At 44.5% G+C, this 18934-nt stretch overlaps 2 protein-coding genes across 6 annotated transcripts in view; one reads left to right on the top strand and one right to left on the bottom strand.

Moving 5' to 3' along the window:
• LOC100523690 (atherin-like) overlaps positions 1 to 6828 on the bottom strand; it is a 42150-nt gene extending 35322 nt beyond the window's left edge. The window contains exon 1 of the mRNA XM_021065395.1: positions 5872 to 6828. Within this exon, the coding sequence (XP_020921054.1) occupies positions 5872 to 6828 (957 nt within the window). The remainder of the gene's footprint in view (positions 1 to 5871) is intronic.
• Positions 5741 to 18934, top strand: part of TSC22D1 (TSC22 domain family member 1) — a 115620-nt gene continuing 102426 nt past the window's right edge. For 2 of the 5 annotated variants that reach the window (XR_001299570.2, XM_013980546.2), the window contains exon 1: positions 6863 to 9924. Coding sequence is in view for 3 of the 5 variants with exons in the window: in XM_013980546.2 (XP_013836000.1) it covers positions 7022 to 9924 (2903 nt within the window). In the remaining 2 variants the exon portion in view is untranslated. Of the gene's footprint in view, positions 9925 to 18934 lie in introns of all 5 variants that reach the window. The other 3 variants (XM_021065613.1, XM_021065612.1, XR_001299571.2) reach the window with 3 other exon arrangements.

An 18934-nucleotide genomic window follows, 5' to 3' on the forward strand; every position in this document is an offset into this window, starting at 1 on the left:
CCTTATGATCCCATTCCTGTCTGTAAATAACAAAGGCAAGAAAGCACCTGGCCTTCACTTCTAGTTTTCGATGGAAAGCTTTGTTGGCATCTTTGCAATTAACTTTATATTTAACTCAGTGAAGAGACCGAGTCAATTATACATTTAACTTTCTTGAGTTTGACAAGTGTGTCTATATTGCATGTAATAAATCAGTTTTGTTAGGCTTTTTTCTCCTAAATCCCCTGTCATGCTTTTCTCTGAAATTCCAACATTTCTCCTTTGATTGTTCTATCATTCATCCAGGAAGATTTTATAAACACCTTCCATATATAAACAGTATGGTCATACTATTAACAGGATTTTATCTTGTGCTTCTGACTCTAGCTTCCATGTAGCGAAGACTTTCTTTTCTTTTTCTTGAAAGGTATGAAAGTCAGAAAATATTTTGGCCTTTACGACTACCGATTTCCTGTTTTTCTTCTGCAATGCAATTAACTGGAAATGTCAATTTAAATATACGTCGCTAAAAACTTTTTTTTCTCGGTTTTTGGGTTTTTTTCAGGGCCACACTTGCGGCATATGGAGGTTCCCAGGCTAGGGGTCCAACCGGAACTGTAGCTGCTGGCCTATGCCACAGGCACAGCAACACCTGCACCACAGCTCATGACAACACTGGATCCCTAACCCACTGAGTGAGGCTAAGGATCGAACCCTCAACCTCATGGTTCCTAGTCGGATTCGTTTCTGCTGCGCCACGATGGGAACTTCCAAAAACTATTTTTTATCAGTTTTCTTCTCTTAGAGATAACTCAGAGTAGAGGGAGAAAATGAATGACTAAAGGAAAATCCCACAGTAAGGAATGACTTCAACAGCCATCCTTTTTCCCTTGAGCTTTGAGACTTTCACATACCCAAGTGTTTGTGAACCTAATCTTTAAATATAAAGAAATGCTGGCTGCCATGATTTGTTTGTATTTCTTGTGTGGTGGAAGGACAGAGGTCTTCTTAGAATTATGACACAAAGAAAAATAATAGATGTGTTTATTTCTATAACTTCAAGTATTCAAAAATATGTAAAAAACAAATGGGTCCTTAGAACGTGTTGGAAAGACGAGGTTATTATTGTCTCTATTTGACAGGCTCTCATGTTCAATAAAGGCTAATTACTAAAGTGGGGAAACATTTATCTTGTCCTATAGAGACAGTATTCCTCAATTATGTGTGATTAATGCCTTTTTTTTCCAAGCATTTGACATCTGGTTTTGATCAGTGAAGGACCATCCAAGTTATCAAGCCTTTGTTCTGCTCATTTATGTCCAATTCCTATGCAGCCATAGTAGGCACTCTGAAATGTACATTCTTCCTTAGAATGCCTCTGCGGCAGTAGAAAATGATGCTCCTCGATTCTTTGGTGAAATTAAAACGTGAGTATTCAGTAGAAATTTAACTTGAGAGCTAGAATTGGCAGGAGCCTGACTGAATGTGTCTGGGGGCAGCCGTGAAGGAAGAGGTGGTTATACTACAGGGCTATTTGCATCGTAGTTCTACTATTTGTCAAGATTTAAGTCCACAAACTCTCTGTCCCTCATTTTCAAAATTGGGTAATTATAATTCCTACAGTATATATTTGTGAGGATTAAGGGACATAAAACAAAGCATTTAGAATAATGTGCGGTAGAGAGGAGGCATAAATGCATGCTATTTGGGGAGATCTAGAAGGTTATTTGATGATAAACTAAAAAAAAATCTTAACAAATTATTTCTTTTTTCAATGTCACTTCACAGTTCTGGAGCAGAAGTTAGAAGTGATTTTTTTTTTTTTTTAGGTTGTGGGAAAATCCTCCAAAAGAAGACATTCATAAGTCAGAGGAGGCTGCCCATGGAAGCATCTGTGATGTTTACATTGGTTCAAACATGGCAGAAGGCTTTTAGCCTCTGCATGCAGAAGAAATGCTGTGTGCAATTATGTGTGGACAGCATATTCTCCTTGGCATTCAAAAGCATTAAAAGAGCACTCATTAATTTCCAAAAGAGCTTTGAAAAATACTAGTCTCTAGAGGTCAGGCTGTTTTTTCAGAAAAATCCCTCAGCACAGAGGCCTGGGATCTGAAACTAAGAGGACCTGAGGACCCTGATTTAGGTCTGAACCTTGGACAAGTCATTTAACCTCTCTGTGAGCATGCACCTCTAAAATGAAAAATGATACTGCGTCCTCCCTTAAAAGGTAGATTTAATGAACTAATGTACATCAGTGTGCCCTCTGAACTATAAATTCAAATTGCTGTACTTTTTTGTTTTATAAGCATGTCTCCTTTGAGGATAAGAAATTGAGCTGACCAGAAACATATTTATATTGAAAATTTAACAAATGATGCAAAATTGAATCAGTGATAAGCAAAGTGATATTCATATTTGAATGAAAAGTTTCAAAACAAGTATTTTGTGCAAGTTACAAAAGTCAAAGAGCACATGCTACCCTCGTCTTATTTAAAGAATTCTCTAGAGCACAAATTGATTTATAAACATTCTGTAATATCCCTGGGTATAAATTTCATATATCAAAATGTATGACTTTTCTCATGTTTATAATGCATCATAAAAATATTTGACTTTTTTTTTTTTTTTGGATGACATTTAAAAGTTACAGATAAGTACTACTGCATGACTGGTTAGCCAGAATAGTTCCTGGAGTGGATCAGTGGCATATTTTCTGCACACATTTTTCTTTAATACTTGTCTTTGCATTCTAAGTGGGAGTATTCCCTTCCTGTACTTGATTTTAAATAGTGATCTATTTCACAGTTCTCAAAAATAAGTAAACTGTGTTATGATGACCAGGAAGTTTTCTACTTCACAATAGGAAAAACACTAAACATAGCTAAATATACATGCTAGTTTGCCGTATCACCGTTAATGAGATTTAAGTGAACACTGGACTATGGACTAATCTTTTTGTCAATAGAGAGTAATTCAGAACTGCACCTTCAGAATGCAAACAGGTGCAATGCAGACAAAGGATAACTTCAAGGGCTGGGTGTAAAGGAGTTAAGGACTTCATTGCATATGCCAAGAGGCATTTGACATCAATATATATAAAAAAAATCCAGACTTTGAAAATGAAAAGGTGGTAATATGATAACACCTGGTTGTTCAAGTGCTTCTGCTTGTTTTTAGGGACTTATATCTATGTACTGCAGGTCATAGATAGGTTGGCAACTGGAGAAAAGAGAGAGAGGGAGAGAGACGATTTTTTCAAACTCAGGTTTCCGCAACTGCAGAGTTGCTCTTCCTACCTCAGTGGAACTTAATGCAGCCTAACCAGGAATTTGAGGTGAAATGGCCAATAAAAGGGAAATACATTTCAAAAGACCGTATTTTCTTATATCTTACCTCATGTCTTGCGTTATCCTGGAAAAGTTAAAACAACAACAACTTTCTTTTAAAAGAAATAAGATGTCCACCCTCTGAGCATCAAAACAGCCCACAACACAATACTCATCACCACTGGGTATCAGAAGTATCTGCTTTTACAGGATTATCACAATGACTCATTCTGTAACTATGGAAGACTTTATTATACGTGTTTCTTCTGCTTGGAAGCCTATCAGCACAATCACAGTGGGTATTTAGGTGGCCCAAGGGGTGCTGGGTTGTTGCTTGGGTTAATTTAAAACTTTGACCTAAGGCAACATTTGGGGAGATCGAGCACATTTTCTTTCACAGTGTAGCTCAGAGAAGCACTTTTTTGCCTTTGTACATTCCATTGCAGTTTTAACTCGTGAGGATATGTTCTCTTTTCCATTCAAAAACTGTTGGAAAAGCATGTCAGAGTTGCATTTCAACCACGGATGGTGGCTATGAACCAGCTGTGTTACTTGCAACAAAAGCTATTGTAGTATTAAAAAGAGAAATGATTATTTGTGTAAAATACACAAATGGCCAGTTATGTAAAAAAAAAAAAAATCCATGTATGAATTCATGAATATCATAAAACAAGTTCGATCTTTTCAAATGTATTTGATTTTTACCACCATATCACTTGCAATGTTTTGAACACCTACTTTATACCTAGCCCGGAGCTCCACACTAAAAACACCTACTCCTCCTTTTGGGTTTAGTTCTGGGAGTCCCCTGCCACAAAAGATCAAAATTTTGATACAGGCTATACAAGGATGTTGAGGATGTGTTTTTATATAAGAATATAACAACAGTGATACTCCTAACCTTTGGGGGATGGAATGAGGGGAAAAGTTGAGAGAAACCTAAAGGTAACATGTTGAATCACCAATGAGGCGTCTATGGAAACCCTGCCGTCTACTTTTTACCAAGCTCCTGAAACAGGACTGTAGATCCGTTAGTCTGTGAGATTTAATGAATCAGAGGTCTAACCCTAAACGTTTAGTTCCTCAACAACCTAAGTAGAAAAAAAAAACCTTTCTCTCTAAGGTTTTCCACATTACTTTGCTGTGTTTTAATTCCTGGGCGAGATGTACGGCTCTCAGTAGTAAAAACTGCTTAGAACTAGAATGTTTTGACATGTAATGCCAGGGAAGCAACTTCCAGTAAATTGCCTCCAATCAAAGCTAACATTGCTTCTGTAGAACTATGCTCGGACCCATGCAGGATTTTGTTTTTATTTTGTTTATGTTTTTAAACTTGAATCGCAGATGGTTTTCTTTCTTTTCTACCTCTAAAAGGTAGTATTCATTTATCACAGCACTTGTATTGCCACAAAGACTAGGCCACTTTGTCTTTTAGGTCAAACCTGCAGGGGCTACAGCCTGGACAATTAAACTAGAAGATATCCCGGTTGGAGGTAAGCTCCACCTGTTGAGATCGGTTATTTACTAGGCTGGGCTGCTGCATCCCTCCAGGAAACAATGGCTTGCAAACGCTCCCCTCTCTAGAGAAGAGCCTAGGCATTTAACTGCAAACAGCTGCAACATCTGCCCGGCTGGCTCGTCCCTGCCCGTCGAAGGACGAGGGGACCGCACGGCAGCAGCAACTGCACCGCACAAAAGGGAGCGCCTATCCTGAGGAGCCACCGGCCTTCCGCGACCCCGCAGCACCAGGCTGGGGCATCCTCCGAGGGGGCGAGGGCGGCGAGGGCCGGGGGCGAGCCCAGGTGTGGCGAAGGGGAGGAGGGCTTCGCCACGCGCCGAAGAAGAAAGCCTGACTCATGTCGTGGCGGCGGCGGACTCCTGGGAACTGAAACTCGTGATGCTGTTGCTGCGGAGAAAAGCCTCATTACCCATTCCGCAGGCGGGGGGACACCACCCAGGGCGCGTACACCCGAGACCCGGGGCTCCAGCGGCCTCCGCCAGCCCCTCCCCACCGCGCCCCCTCTCCTGCCGCGTGCCCGCGCGCGCGCGCCGGCCGCGTGTGAAAAAGGAGCGGACACACCTAACCTGCGCGCGCCCCGTACCCGGCCCCACCCCCATCAGGCAGAATCTCTCCGGCCGACCCGGATTCGCTCCCCCGGCCGAAACTCCCCACCCCCGCCGCCGGCGGCGGCTTCGGCGCCTCCGCCAGCCTTCGGCAATTTCCGCCGAGACACCCGGAGCTCGGAGAGGCCCGAAGACCCGCCGCCAGATCCGGCTTTATGGCTGCGGCCCTCGGGGCGCATGCGCAGACGCCATCTTCCCTCCTTCTCCTCAGCCTGCCCCCTCCCCCCGCCACCGCCACCGCCTCCTCTCGCCGGCGGTCGCCCCTCCTCCTTCTGCGCTCGGGCGCTGGTCCCTCCTCTGCCGATGCCGCGAGAGACTCGCGGATACGGTGGAGCCGGAGAAGAGCACTAGTAACAACCACCGCAGCCCCCTCCCCGCCCGCCGCCCTCCCTCGGCAGCCACCCACTCACCCGCCCTGTTCGCCGACACCGACCAACCCCACCTCTCGTTCCTTTGAACGGCGTCGGCTGCAGTCGCTGCACCAGCCTGTCTGGCCACCAACGCCGCCGAGAAAGGAGTCGTCGCCGCTGCCTGCGGCCCCCTCCTGCCTGGGCCGCGGGAGCAGCGGGGTGAGGACGAGCCGGCTGCGGAGGAAGAGGACGAGAAGCGGCTCGCACCGTCGGCGCTTAGCGCACGTCCCGCCGCCCTTCGGGGAGGCTCGGGCGCCGGCCCCTTCCTCCCCCAGGACGTGTGCCGAGCCGAGGCGCCTGCCCGGAGGGAGGAAAATGCTCGGGCTCCATGGCTGCCAGTGATGGAGCGGTCCCTGGGCTCCCGCTGCCACCGCCGCCGCCGCGCCCCTGCCGTGCTCCGCGAGGACCCGGCGTCTCTGCGCGCCCGCCCGCGCCTCGTTGCTGGGCTCACCGTACCGGGCGCCCCGCCGCCGCCCCGCTCCGAGCCTCGCCGCGCCGGCCCCAGCCGCGGCCAGCGTTTCCTCAGGGAGCAGCAGCCGCCGCGAGCCCAGGGGGTTTGAAAGGGTCCGCGGGGCGTGGGGGGAGGGCCGAGCGGGGCCGGCGGGGCTGGGAGGGGAGGTTTGAGCGACACTGAGCTCGGGGCTCGCCGGCGGCGGCGGCGCTGGGGGTGGCGAGGGGAAGGCGACACTCGCTCGGCGCTGCCTTCGTGCAGAGCCACCGGGAGGGTTTTGCAGCGGCCGCCGCCGCCGCTGCGGCGGGAGGAGGGGTGGAGGTGGCTTCGGAGTTGTCCGGAGAAGGTGGGCATTTCTCGGCTTTCCCGCCCCCTCCCCTAGCCTCCCCCCTCCCTTGCTCTCCCCCTCCCTCCCGCCCCGCACCCCACGTGAAGCGGAATATAAAGGGGGGTGTGAGGCTAGAGGGGAAAGTGAATGGTGAAGGGCTGAAGGGGTACCCCCTTCGGGTCCTCGGCCGCCCTGTTCACCCTCGTTCATCCTCCCTTCCCGAAGCTCGCCCTCGAAGGCAGCAGCGGCCGGCGCCCTCGGCTGAGGAGGAGTAGGAGGAGAAGGAGGAATCGCGCCGGGTGGAGCATCAGGTCCCGTTTTCCTCCCCGGGCGTCTTGAACACAAAGATTACGGTGCAGAAGGAAATTGCTCGCGCCTCCTCCGCCCCCCGGTCCCCAACACAATGCACCAGCCGCCCGAGTCCACCGCCGCCGCGGCCGCGGCCGCTGCAGACATTAGTGCTAGGAAGATGGCGCACCCGGCAATGTTCCCTCGAAGGGGCAGTGGCGGTGGCAGCGCCTCTGCTCTCAGTGCAGCAGGTACCGGCGTTGGTAGTAGTGCCCCATCTTCCGAGGATTTTCCGCCTCCGTCGCTGCTCCAGCCGCCACCTCCTGTAGCATCTTCTCTGTCGGGACCACAGCCTCCGCCTCCACAAAGCCTGAACCTCCTTTCGCAGGCTCAGCTGCAGGCACAGCCTCTTGCACCAGGCGGAACCCAGATGAAAAAGAAAAGTGGCTTCCAGATAACTAGCGTGACCCCGGCTCAGATCTCCGCCAGCATCAGCTCTAACAACAGCATCGCAGAGGACACCGAGAGCTACGATGATCTGGATGAATCGCACACGGAAGATCTGTCTTCTTCCGAGATCCTTGATGTGTCACTTTCCAGGGCTACTGACTTAGGGGAGCCCGAACGCAGCTCCTCGGAAGAGACGCTCAATAACTTCCAGGAAGCCGAGACCCCTGGGGCCGTCTCTCCCAACCAGCCCCACCTTCCTCAGCCTCATTTGCCTTCCCTTCCACAACAGAATGTTGTGATCAATGGGAATGCTCATCCACACCCCCTCCATCACCACCATCACATTCACCATGGGCACCACCTCCACCACGGGCACCACCATCCATCCCATGCCGGTGTGACTAGTACATCCATTCCCGGAGGGCCACCCTCAAGTCCCGGATCCAGAAAACTCTCGACAACTGGAAGCTCTGACACTGTTATGCCCGCTGCTCCAACTTCTGCTGTATCATCGGGTGGCTCGCCTGCCCCCGTCATGCCTAGTATCCGAGCTTCGAGTACGACGGGCAGTATAGGTATCAATTCTGTCCCTGGCACTAGTGCGATGAATAACGTTAACCTTGCTGCCGTGGGTAGTTTTAATCCCAGCGTGACCAGCAGCATGCTTGGTAACGCTAATGTCAGTGCCAGCGGTATTCCCAGTGCTGCTGGCGTGAGTGTGGGGCCTATAGCGAGCGGTGGTGTCAACGTGAATCTCCTGAGCGGCATGGGCAATGGTACTCTTTCTTCCTCCGCTGCGGTGAACAGCGCTGCCAGCGCCGCTGCGGGGGTGACGGTGGGCTCGAGTCAGCAGCAGCAACCCGCAGTGAACACGTCGAGGTTCCGAGTGGTAAAGTTAGACTCTAGTTCGGAGCCTTTTAAAAAAGGCAGATGGACTTGCACCGAGTTCTACGAGAAGGAAAACGCCGGCCCTCCTGCCGAAGGGGTGGTGATAAACAAAGCGGTGGAAACTGTAAAACAAAACCCGCCTGAGGTGACCTCCGAGAGGGAGAGCACGAGTGGGAGCTCAGTGAGCAGCAGCGTCAGCACCCTGAGTCACTACACGGACAGCGTGGGGAGCGGCGAGATGGGGGCCCCAGCTGTGGTGCAGCTGCAGCAGCCGCCGCCGCCGCCACCACCAGCGGCCCTTCAAGCTGTGGCCCTTCCGCCGATGGACTTCGGCAGCAGCGTGGGCGCCCAGAGCCTCCCAGCGGGTAGCGTACCGCCTAGTGTTTCCCAACCCCAGGTCTCGCAAGTGCAGTTACAGCCTCCGCCTCCAGAACTGAGCTATCAGCAGAAGCAGGGTCTCCAGCCAGTACCTGTGCAGGCCGCTCTCCCCGCTGCGCCTGGTGTCCAGCCAACACCTGTTGGTGTGGTGGGCGTAACTCCAGCTTTGGGTCAGCAGCCCTCCGTTTCCAGCCTGGCCCAGCCCCAACTGCCGTATTCTCCGGCGGCCCCTGCAGTGCAGGCTCCCCTTCCAGGCGCACCACCCCACCAGCTCCAGTATGGACAGCAGCCGCCCCCCGTTTCTACACAGATGGCCCCAAGCCACGGTACGACAGTGACTCCGAATCCTCCCTCCGAGTACGTGCAGCCTCCGCTTCTTCAAACAGCAGTGCCCTCTGGCCAGCCTGCCCCTGCGGGAGTGGCAGCAGGAGCCCCCGGGATGCCTCTGGCTCAGCCGCCCAGCATCCAGCTGCCGGTGCAGCCCGCGGCCGGCCAAGCACAACCTGCGGGGGCATCTGGCCAACCTGTGGGCCAGGCTCAAACAGCAGTCTCTGCCGTGCCTCCTGGGAGTCAAATCGCAAATATTGGTCAACAAGCAAGTATACCTGCAGCAGTGCAGCAGCCCTCCCCTCAAGTCACACCTGCAGTTCTCCAGCAAGGTGCTCCTCCGCCATCACACATAGTTCCACCTGCTCAAGCTGCGATTCTTCATCAGGGAGTTCAGACCAGTGCTTCAAGCCTTCCTCAACAACTGGTCATTGCACCCCAGAGTACCTTGTTAACTGTGCCTCCCCAGCCACCAGGAGTAGAGTCAGTAGCTCAAGGAATTGTTTCGCAGCAGTTGCCCGCAGTTAGTTCTTTGCCCTCTGCTAGTAGTATTTCTGTTACCAGTCAGGTTAGTTCAACTGGCCCTTCTGGAATGCCTTCTGCCCCAACAAACTTGGTTCCATCACAGAATATAGCACAAGCCCCTGCCACTCAGAATGGTAATTTGGTTCAAAGCGTTAGTCAACCTCCCTTGATAGCATCCAATATAAATTTACCTTTGGCACAACAGATACCACTAAGTTCTACTCAGTTCTCTGCACAATCATTAGCTCAGGCAATTGGAAGCCAAATTGAAGATGCCAGGCGCCCAGCGGAACCCTCCTTAGTTGGCTTACCTCAGACTATCAGTGGTGACAGTGGGGGAATGTCAGCAGTTTCAGATGGGAGTAGCAGCAGCCTAGCAGCCTCTGCTTCTCTTTTCCCGTTGAAGGTGCTACCGCTGACGACACCCCTGGTGGATGGCGAGGATGAGAGGTAAGATCATGCCATGTTTCTGCAGACATTCAACAGATGCAGAGTTAATCCATTCAGTAGCTATGTATGTGCATAAGATTAGTCGAAAGCATTACATACTTTTTCATTTTTTATGTGTGAAAACGCATTTTTTTCTGGTAAGTTTTCTAGAGCAAGAGTTAATGGAATGGCCTCAGCTGGATAGGAAATGGTATAATGGTATAAGCAATATGTAAACAGGATTCAACAGAATAGTTTTTTGGGTGTTACACATAGGTTTGGGAGCACCAAGTCGTTTTGTTTGGTATAAAATGGCTTTTAGAAATATTAACCATAAGCAGAAACTTAATTTTTGTTAACCCGTATAATAGTTAATCTAAGTCTTTTGAATTCCTAAAATTGTTAATGACCATCTCTTGGCGGGGCAGGGGGGACTTGCGCTTTCCCACGTTTGTTTCTCCTTCACTGGACTGAACAATCCTTTTCAGTTCTACAGTGTTTGATCTTAGTCTGTGAAAGATAATGTTACCTGCTTTTCCTACTCAGATATTATAGGAAAGATGACCTAAGCTGAGTTATATAGGTTGCCCTCAAACTGTAATTGACCAACTTTTGCCTACTTATTTAATGGTCCTTTTTCCTGAACAGTAAAGAAATGGGAAATCTTAAAACGTGTTTTGTGGGAGAGGAGGGCATCCACTGTCAAAGAAAAAACAAAACAAAACAAAAACACACAGGTTTATCTTTGGTAGTAGTATGCGGTACATTTTTCCTTTTGCATAGTGGATCAAGGTGGTAGCCATTTTAAAGAGTCAAAGAAGAGAAAGTCTTGGAGGTTTGAATTTATGGGCATGAAACTGACTTTGTTCTCCTGCTCATCTACTCCACCTGTTCCCCTTTTCCCTTACCCAAGAAATAGGTAGAAAGTCTAAAATACATTATTAAGCAGTGCTTTCTTAATTGGATTGGAAATAATGAGGTATGTACGCTTACTGAAACAAATTATGTCTTTGAAGCTGGCTAGTTAGAAAAGTTGACCTCTCTCTTGATACTACGTGGCTTTAAACTAAGTTGATTTTTAAAAGGAATGCTCTTTTCACACATTTGCCAGTCTGTGACTAACCTTGATCAAAATAATATAGGAGTTACGACAAAGGCTGTTCATTTTCACTCTGGAACTTTGAATAAGCTTGAAAGATACTTAATTATTTTAGTATGAGTCGAAGATTTTGGGGATTGAACTTTTATGAAACCAGTTGGAACATTTACATTCTAAATGGGTATTTGAGGTTTTCATTTTGGAAAAATTGGGCATATTTCAAAAGAGTTGCAGTTTTAGAAAAACAGAGACCAAATGTCTCAGGGAGGTTTTCATGATTTTTCTTTTTTAGTTTCTTGAAAGATGTAAAGTCATGATTAATTGAAATAATTTAAAATCCTGTCTTTCAAGATTTTTATTGTTTTTCAAATAGTCATAAAATTAAAATCTTGTTGCCCAGCTGTTTTCTGTATCATGTGTGCAAAACTGTACTTTAGAAGAAAATGCTCTTCTAAGAGGAGGTTTCCTTTAGTCCTATTATGATTTTTGTTAAACCTTTAAATTTATCAGATTGTGCTGATATGGGCAATTTTAAAGAATTACTTAGCCCAGATATTAATGTTTGCCAAATCTAAAGGGTGTGATCTCAGCAAATCCCCTGTAAAAATGGGTATATAGCATATGGATGCTCAATTGAGAGAAATAAAAAATGGGTGAGATACACAAATGAAAACCACATATTTTGAATTCAAACCTTCCATGGTTTTTGCTAATTACCATTTGTGGTCTCTTGGCATGACTTTCCCCTTTTCTTCCCCCTCCTGCTGGTAGGGCACGTTAGAGCTTTCCACACTTGGCTGTTCCAGACAATTAAAGTCAGATGTTGCTACTTAACAACTAGGTTTTTAACTGTAGAGCTAGAGTCCCAGTTTAAAATATTAGTACAAAATTAATTTTGCATATAGCAACCGAGATGAAGTTTAATTAGGGGCAGATTATGTAGAAAGATTTGAAACTAGAAGGACAAAAATACTGAGAAATAGGACTAAATACCGGTGTAGCGTAACTTGAGTTGACTGTACCTGTTTTGAATTAACTGCATATTTGAGCCTTTGTTAACATCAAAGTTAAATCATCAAGATGAGAAATTTTTTTTCAGAGATGACCTTTAAATCCTGAAAAATCAAAATGATTCACCCTTAAAATACCTGTAAAGGTCAGGTAGAGTAAATTGATTTAATATTTTCTTTATTGTGTTTTTACCGCAGATTATTTCTTTTATCACTGTAGTTGGGAGAAAGAAGTGTTTCATTTAAATTTGTTCTTGGAAGGGAATTTGAGAATATCTACAAGAGAAAAAAGTGACCGTGATTAAAAAAATTCTTTTTGCTTTTTCTTTCCACATTAGTTTCTGTGTCACTTGCATCTTCTGGGCTTGGGCACCTATTCGTACATTGTAATGTCAACATTATGACTTAGAAAACACGTTAGTTAACAGTAAAACTTTTGGGTGATAGGACAGATGAAGATTGGTTATTTGGTCATCCCTTGAAATAAGTCTCTAACACCTTCCATTTTAAAATGCCCATTATACATGTGGAAGATGCTTTCAGTTGGCCACTGAGAGAGACTATAAAAATTAGAAACATAGACTGGGCATTAAGATTATATATTTTGTTTTTTAAAAATATTCTTGTTAAAAAAATCTGTGTCCTATTTTAGCCTTTAATGTGAACTTATTTTTACGTTTTTGTGCCTTGGTTAAGATAAAGGTATTTGATATATAGTCTTGAGTGTTTTGTAATTCTTAATACAGCCTCTTGTGTGAAATTGGTCAAACTTCTATTCATCCTTCAAGACTCAGCATCCTCTTCACCAGGGCATGTTGTTTTCGATATTGAAAGCACTGCACACATTCAATTAGAATTATGTGCACCCATTGTCCCCATAAGACTTGTGAGTTTGTCAAGGGCAAGAACTAAATATTTTTTCTTTTTTGTCATTTAAAATTTATGTTGTCTCTCACCTTAAGCACCACAGTTTAAGGTACAGAATCATATAATTTAATGCAACAAATTGAAAAGAAATGAATAAAAAGACTTGCTTTTTATACCTCTTTTAGCTTCTCATCCTTTGAGGTGAATTGATATCTTCTAAATATAGTGCCTGGTATTCTTTGGTCATCTTTTGAAATAATATTCTTAACACCTTACACCTACCTTGTTAATGTTAATATTCTAACATTCTCACACCTACCTGATTTGAGTAGGCCGTCAGATATTTATTAAAGAGGAATGAGTTTTCTTATCAAAGAGGAGTAGCATCATTAATTTTCCCTGACTCTTAGGGTGGGGGCATCAGATAAAATACCTTAACTGTAAAATCCTAAACTGTTTAAGTTTTAATTTTTATTTAGGTTGTACCTGCACAGTTTAAAGAGCCAAGTAGTTTACATGGTTATCAAAATGTGCTTCATTTTTGTTTTCCCTTTCCCAGAAGCCGTCACTTTCACCTCTTTTAGGTGATGATCGTGACGTTTACCTCCTCGTCTAAATAACTGCTTGTGCTGCTGCTACTAGATTCGCATCACAGCCAAGGGGTTAGGAGCGTGGCCTCTGGAATCAGAGGGCTCAGTTCTCATCCACCTTCTGTCATTTACTTGTCTTTTTCGACCGCTTAACCTCTCTGGGCCTCAGTTTGCTTATTTTAAAAAGTGGGGATAACAATACCTACCTCATAGGGTTACAGTAATTCTTTGGAATTCTTTGGAAAGCCCTTAGAACCATGTCTAACTCATATATGTGTGTGTTAAATAAAATACTCCTTACGTTTGCTTTGGCTTTATTAACTTCCGGGATAGAAGATGAAGATTTAGCTTTGTCAGCACCTACTCGGCAGGTCTCCCTTCCTTCTGGTCCCCTTTCCTCTTCATAGTTAGGATTGCATCACTTGATTATTCATTGTTCTTGTAAAACATGGTTAGCTTTCCTGTCCTGTCCAGTGTCCTGCACTCCTCCCCCCTCCCATCCCAGCCATCCAGTATATATCATATACGTGTGTGTGTGTGTGTGTGTGTGTGTGTGTGTGTGTGTGTGTACTGTGTAGCATACAGAAATGTTAATGCCCTCTCTTCTGGCACCGTACCGCCCCAAAAGTTTTCATCTGTTATCATAGTATGTTTCCTCTAAGTTGCCTTTCTCTCCGTTTTTGTGTGTTTGGGGTTTTACCTTTTGTGATAGAGCTTTTTCTCCAGTGTCTGGTGATTCTTGGTCTTCTGGGTGTACCTAAGTGTAGGAGACTGAAGAGCTGTGGAGAAGTTCTCCTTGTGACTTGTTGACTCTTGGCTCTACCATAGGATGGTCTGGCTGGGAGTTGAGTGTCTTCATCACGGCCCTGCTCACCCCCGCCCACCTAATTTTCTCTGTGGTAATACGAATTCAACTTTTCATCATATGTCTCTTGAGATGGTCAGGCATAGTAGGTGTTGTGATCAATTTTACCTTCCTGGAAGCCTCTCTCACATTTCTCTGACCTCCATTCTGGACTGATTGCCTCCTGGACTTGGTATGCAACTCTTAATATTGTGGGATTCCTTTCACTCTCTTTTGAGGTTGGATCTCCATTTTCTAGTGGCCCCTGTCATGTTCATTCTTGATTTACTTGATGTTAGGTGAAGAATATCGGATTGAAAATTATATTTTATAATTTTGCTCCATTGCTTTCTAGCATCCATATTGCTTTTGAGAAGTCTGAAGTCATTCTGATTCTTTATATATTACATGTGACCCATGTGTATGTGTTTTGTTTTTCTTTTTTCCCCTTTACTCTTGCTTATGCTCTCCTCTCTCTCATTCATTAAATCTAAAATTTTAGTTTTTAGTTTTCTGCAACTTTACAGTGATGAGCCCTTCTGTGGGTTTCTTCTCTTCCAAGGTGTTGGTACTTGGTGTGCCTTTTCAATTTGGAAATATCTTTCAATTCTGGGACTTTTTCTTGAGTGATGTTGTTGATTATTTCCTTCCAGGTTCTCTCTTTCTTTGTCAAACTCCTTTTATTGGGATAATGGACCTTCTTGACCAGTCTTGTAGTTTCCTTTCCTCTTTTCCATCTCTTTTTCTTTTTTCTCTACTTCTGTTGAGTTTTCATCTGTAATTACATTTAATTTCCAAGAGCTTTTGTTTCGTCTTTGTCCTTGTTAATGGTATCTGTCCTGTTCTCATAACAATAGTACTTCCTCTTAGCTGTCTTGATACATACATGTTAGATTTTTAAAGTTTCTTCTCCCTCTGATCTGTGTCCTCCAGTTTTTACTTTATTCCTTTTTATTTATTGGTCTTTATCAGTCATATTATAACCTTTCTTAGATGGTTTGGTGTGTGAGTGGAGGAGAGTAAAATGCTGATTAGAAATTCTCAGAGTCTTGTTAGCTTTCCTTGATGGTAAGTAACCTGGCGGGGTATCCCCGTATATGTTTCTTCACTCAGGCAGCGTGTTTTCAGTATATTCTCCTGCATACTGCTGTGCCCTCTTTCCTCAGTCCTGGAATCTTGTGTTTTATATTCATCAGACAGTACATTTTCAGCTGTTTTGTTGGGCTTGGGGAGGGGTGGTTGGGACTCTGGGGTTGATTACTTCAACAGACTTTGAAACAATCTTCCTTATTTTAGCACTTCCTCTCCCCCACATCCCACTTCAGATGTATGTGGTACTGCCAATTCCTGAGTCTTTTGGGGATTTTACAGTTTAAATTGGGTTTGTTCTTGGCTTTCCCCACTGTTTGCTAAAGATTTGATTTCCTAGTGTTTGCTAAGTCATTTGTCACTCAACCATCTGCTTTCCAGCTTCCAAATCTTTGTTGCTATTGTCTTCTCACCCGCCCTCTCAATGTTTGGGCTTACGTTTTAATATCTTAAAAAATTCCTTTCCTGTCATTTCAGTGGAGTTTTTATGAAAGGAGTATAAAATAGACGTGTGTGTTTAACCTTACACACCTGTTTCAGCTGTAGAGTACTGCACTGTTACATGTAAAGAATGGTGCTAATTTTAACAATTCATGCCTCAAGATTTGATCTATAATTAGTACATAAATTTTGAGTGGAATTTCTTGGCTCATATCCAGCAGAAATAAGAATGGCATATAACTCAGTATTTCAATTCACAGGAGTGATTAGAAATGTTGGGATTAGATTCGGGTTGATATTTATTATCACATTTAACCACTCAGCGACCTTATGATGTAAGTTTTTTTTTCTAATCTACTTGTGAATAAACTGATGCTTAGTTTATTGGAGAGGCCAAGTGAGTTGTGTAAGGTTGCATACCTAACAATAAAGGAGAGCTAGGATTCAAAGCCATTTTCCGGTTAAAAATCTACTGCCGTTTCTACTACTTACAAAGCCAACACGAGGTAAGGCTGATGCCCACCAATAGTATTAGAGTGACTGAATACCAGAAAAAAAAAGGCAGGCTTTGTTGATTTGTGTATTAGTAGAAATGACGGGATTCCATAGAATATACCAACATTGACTTCCCAACCCTTGGTGAGAAAAAAGTGGGTAAAGTCATCGCAGTGGTGTACCTGGAATGTGGTAGACATGTGGTAAATGAATTAATTGTAACATTTTGGGGAGACAGTTGTATGAAAATGATCTTTTTGGCAAAACCATTTACATTTTCTAGTACTTTAAATCCAGTCTTTGTAACATTGGCTTGACAGTTGCAAACCATGTAGACTTTATTTCTCGTTTAGAAAGTTTTCATTAAAAAGTGTGAAACCAGGCAAGGCATGACCTGCTTTGGTGCAGCAATATCAGAACCCCCGTGGTCGGTTTTGGCTGCATCACCATGTTGTTAGGGGTTGACTATGTCATGGTAAGAATATGCTTTAAGGGCTCATTCAAAGAAATTACATGAGGTGAAAAAATGGTAAAGGATGTTTATATTATTTCAAAAGAACGGCCTGTAATGCGTTTTATATTCCAGCTTGACTTGTTTCCTAGTCTCACTTATGTTCCAATCGCCCTTTCCCCCACCCTTCTGCTGCGTCTTCCTTACCAGCCTGCTTGACCTGAAAGGCTTACTTGACCTTTCAGCCTCCTCGCATGGCTCCTTCGTTCACCTCCTCTGTCAGCCTCTCAGTGCGGGGTTTGGATTTGAGTCCTCTCCCCACCTCCAGCCCTTGCCTTGGGTCAGGCTGTGGCATGGCTCTAAGTACGGTCTGCGTGCTCTCAGCTCCTCAGTGCCTGTCGCTGGCCCCCACTTCTTGGCTCTGGGCTGCTGCAGCCCTCTGCCTTCCTGTGACCCTGGCCTCCCCGTCTCAGCACATCACAAACTTAACCTCTGCACTACCTAACCCCGCAGAGTTCTTCCTCTTTCAGTCATCGGCATTTGAATAAGTGTTATTTCTTGCTCTAGTTCTTCGCTTTAGAAACCGGTGTCATTCTTACTAGCTCCTTTTTTTCCTCCTCATCTTCTACACCCTGACCATTTCCTTTCAAATATATCTGAATTGTATCTTTTCTTTCCCTCTCTCTGTTGCCACAACTCTAGTCTAAGATAAACACAGCCAATTCTTCCTTTATAAAGTGCAGTGGCTTCCTTACCAGCTTCCTCTGTACATTCTTGCCTTTCTCTGATTTTCTGTTCTGTACTTGGAATGATATTCTTAAAATGGAAATTTGTTCAGGTCACTCACTTGCCCCAAACCCCTGAAGACTTCCCATTTCTTTTAAGGTTACATACATTTCGCTTTTGCTTACTTCTAGTCTCCGCTGCCACTTTCCCCCTCACTGTCTGGGTTCCATCTGCCTCCTCTCACTTCCTCAGGCTGCTATCCATTCTGCTCTCCTCCAGGCTTTGGCACCTGCTGTCCTTTAGCCTGTTCATCCCCTGGTTCCCCTGCCCCCGTTCCTCCTCAGAACCTCACTGTCACTTTGAGAGGCCCTCTCCGACCTGCCAGTCTACACTGAGGTTCTTTGTTAATGCTGCTTAAGATCACCTTCTTCTTTTAGAGTGCTCATCACAGTTTGTAATGGGATCCTTTTTTTTGTGATTATCTGTTTGATGATTTTAAACTCCATGAGCAGATGATGTATGTATCCAAAGTATATTTCAGTGCTAACAGACTGTAGGTACTCAGTAAAAAAATCTGTTGAATGAATAAGTTAAAAAAAATTTTTTTTTGATGTTGGTAGAGGGACAGCTTTTTCAAAACACTATTTATGATGTATTTTTTTTGTATGATGTATTTGAAAGGTAAATAAGTTCTTTATAGATCCTGAGTTAACACTATTTTCTCCTTTAATAGGGATGACTGAGAATTAATTACTCTTTGCTGTGTTTATGAGCAAAAGAAGTAATGTTTAGTTGCTGCTTTTAACACACATTTTGTTTTATGTTTATTTTGTATTTACACATGTTTATGACAGTAAAAGTTCTCCAACGTGAATGAACTCCATTTTTTCTTAAATTAGGATGTCAGTGTTCTTTATCTCCTTTGGACTGGTTCAGCTATTTAGCATATAATGATTCTCAAATATCTCTGTGTTATGTTGGAAATCCTTTGGTGCAGTTTCAGCTGTTTAAAATATAAGCATTAAAAAAGTAAAATGTAAGCATTTAACTTGCAAAATGCCACTTATTTGTGTTAACAAAGTTTTCTTTGTTAATTTAGTAAGCATTGAGTCACTTGTTTAAAATTCCTAACTGACCAGTTTTACTTGGGGTAGTTAAATTGTTAGGAACCTAGTAAGTAACAGGTTCTATACTGGGAAGAGAACCATGAAAAAGAGTTGGCAGTGATTAGAATTAGCAATAAATGCATGCGTATTAAGTGGGAGTAAAATACTAAGAGATGAGGCCTTTACTTTTAAGGTGGGGGTAACTGAACACAGAAGGGAAAATAGAGAGTCTGACACTGTAGTGTAGTGATCGTCAGAGGCTAGTGCTGAGAGTCTGTAAAGGTTTTCATATTCTTTTTGTGGCCATACCCAT

Source organism: Sus scrofa, chromosome 11 (assembly GCF_000003025.6).
Source record: "Sus scrofa isolate TJ Tabasco breed Duroc chromosome 11, Sscrofa11.1, whole genome shotgun sequence".
NCBI classification, from domain to species: Eukaryota; Metazoa; Chordata; class Mammalia; order Artiodactyla; family Suidae; genus Sus; species Sus scrofa.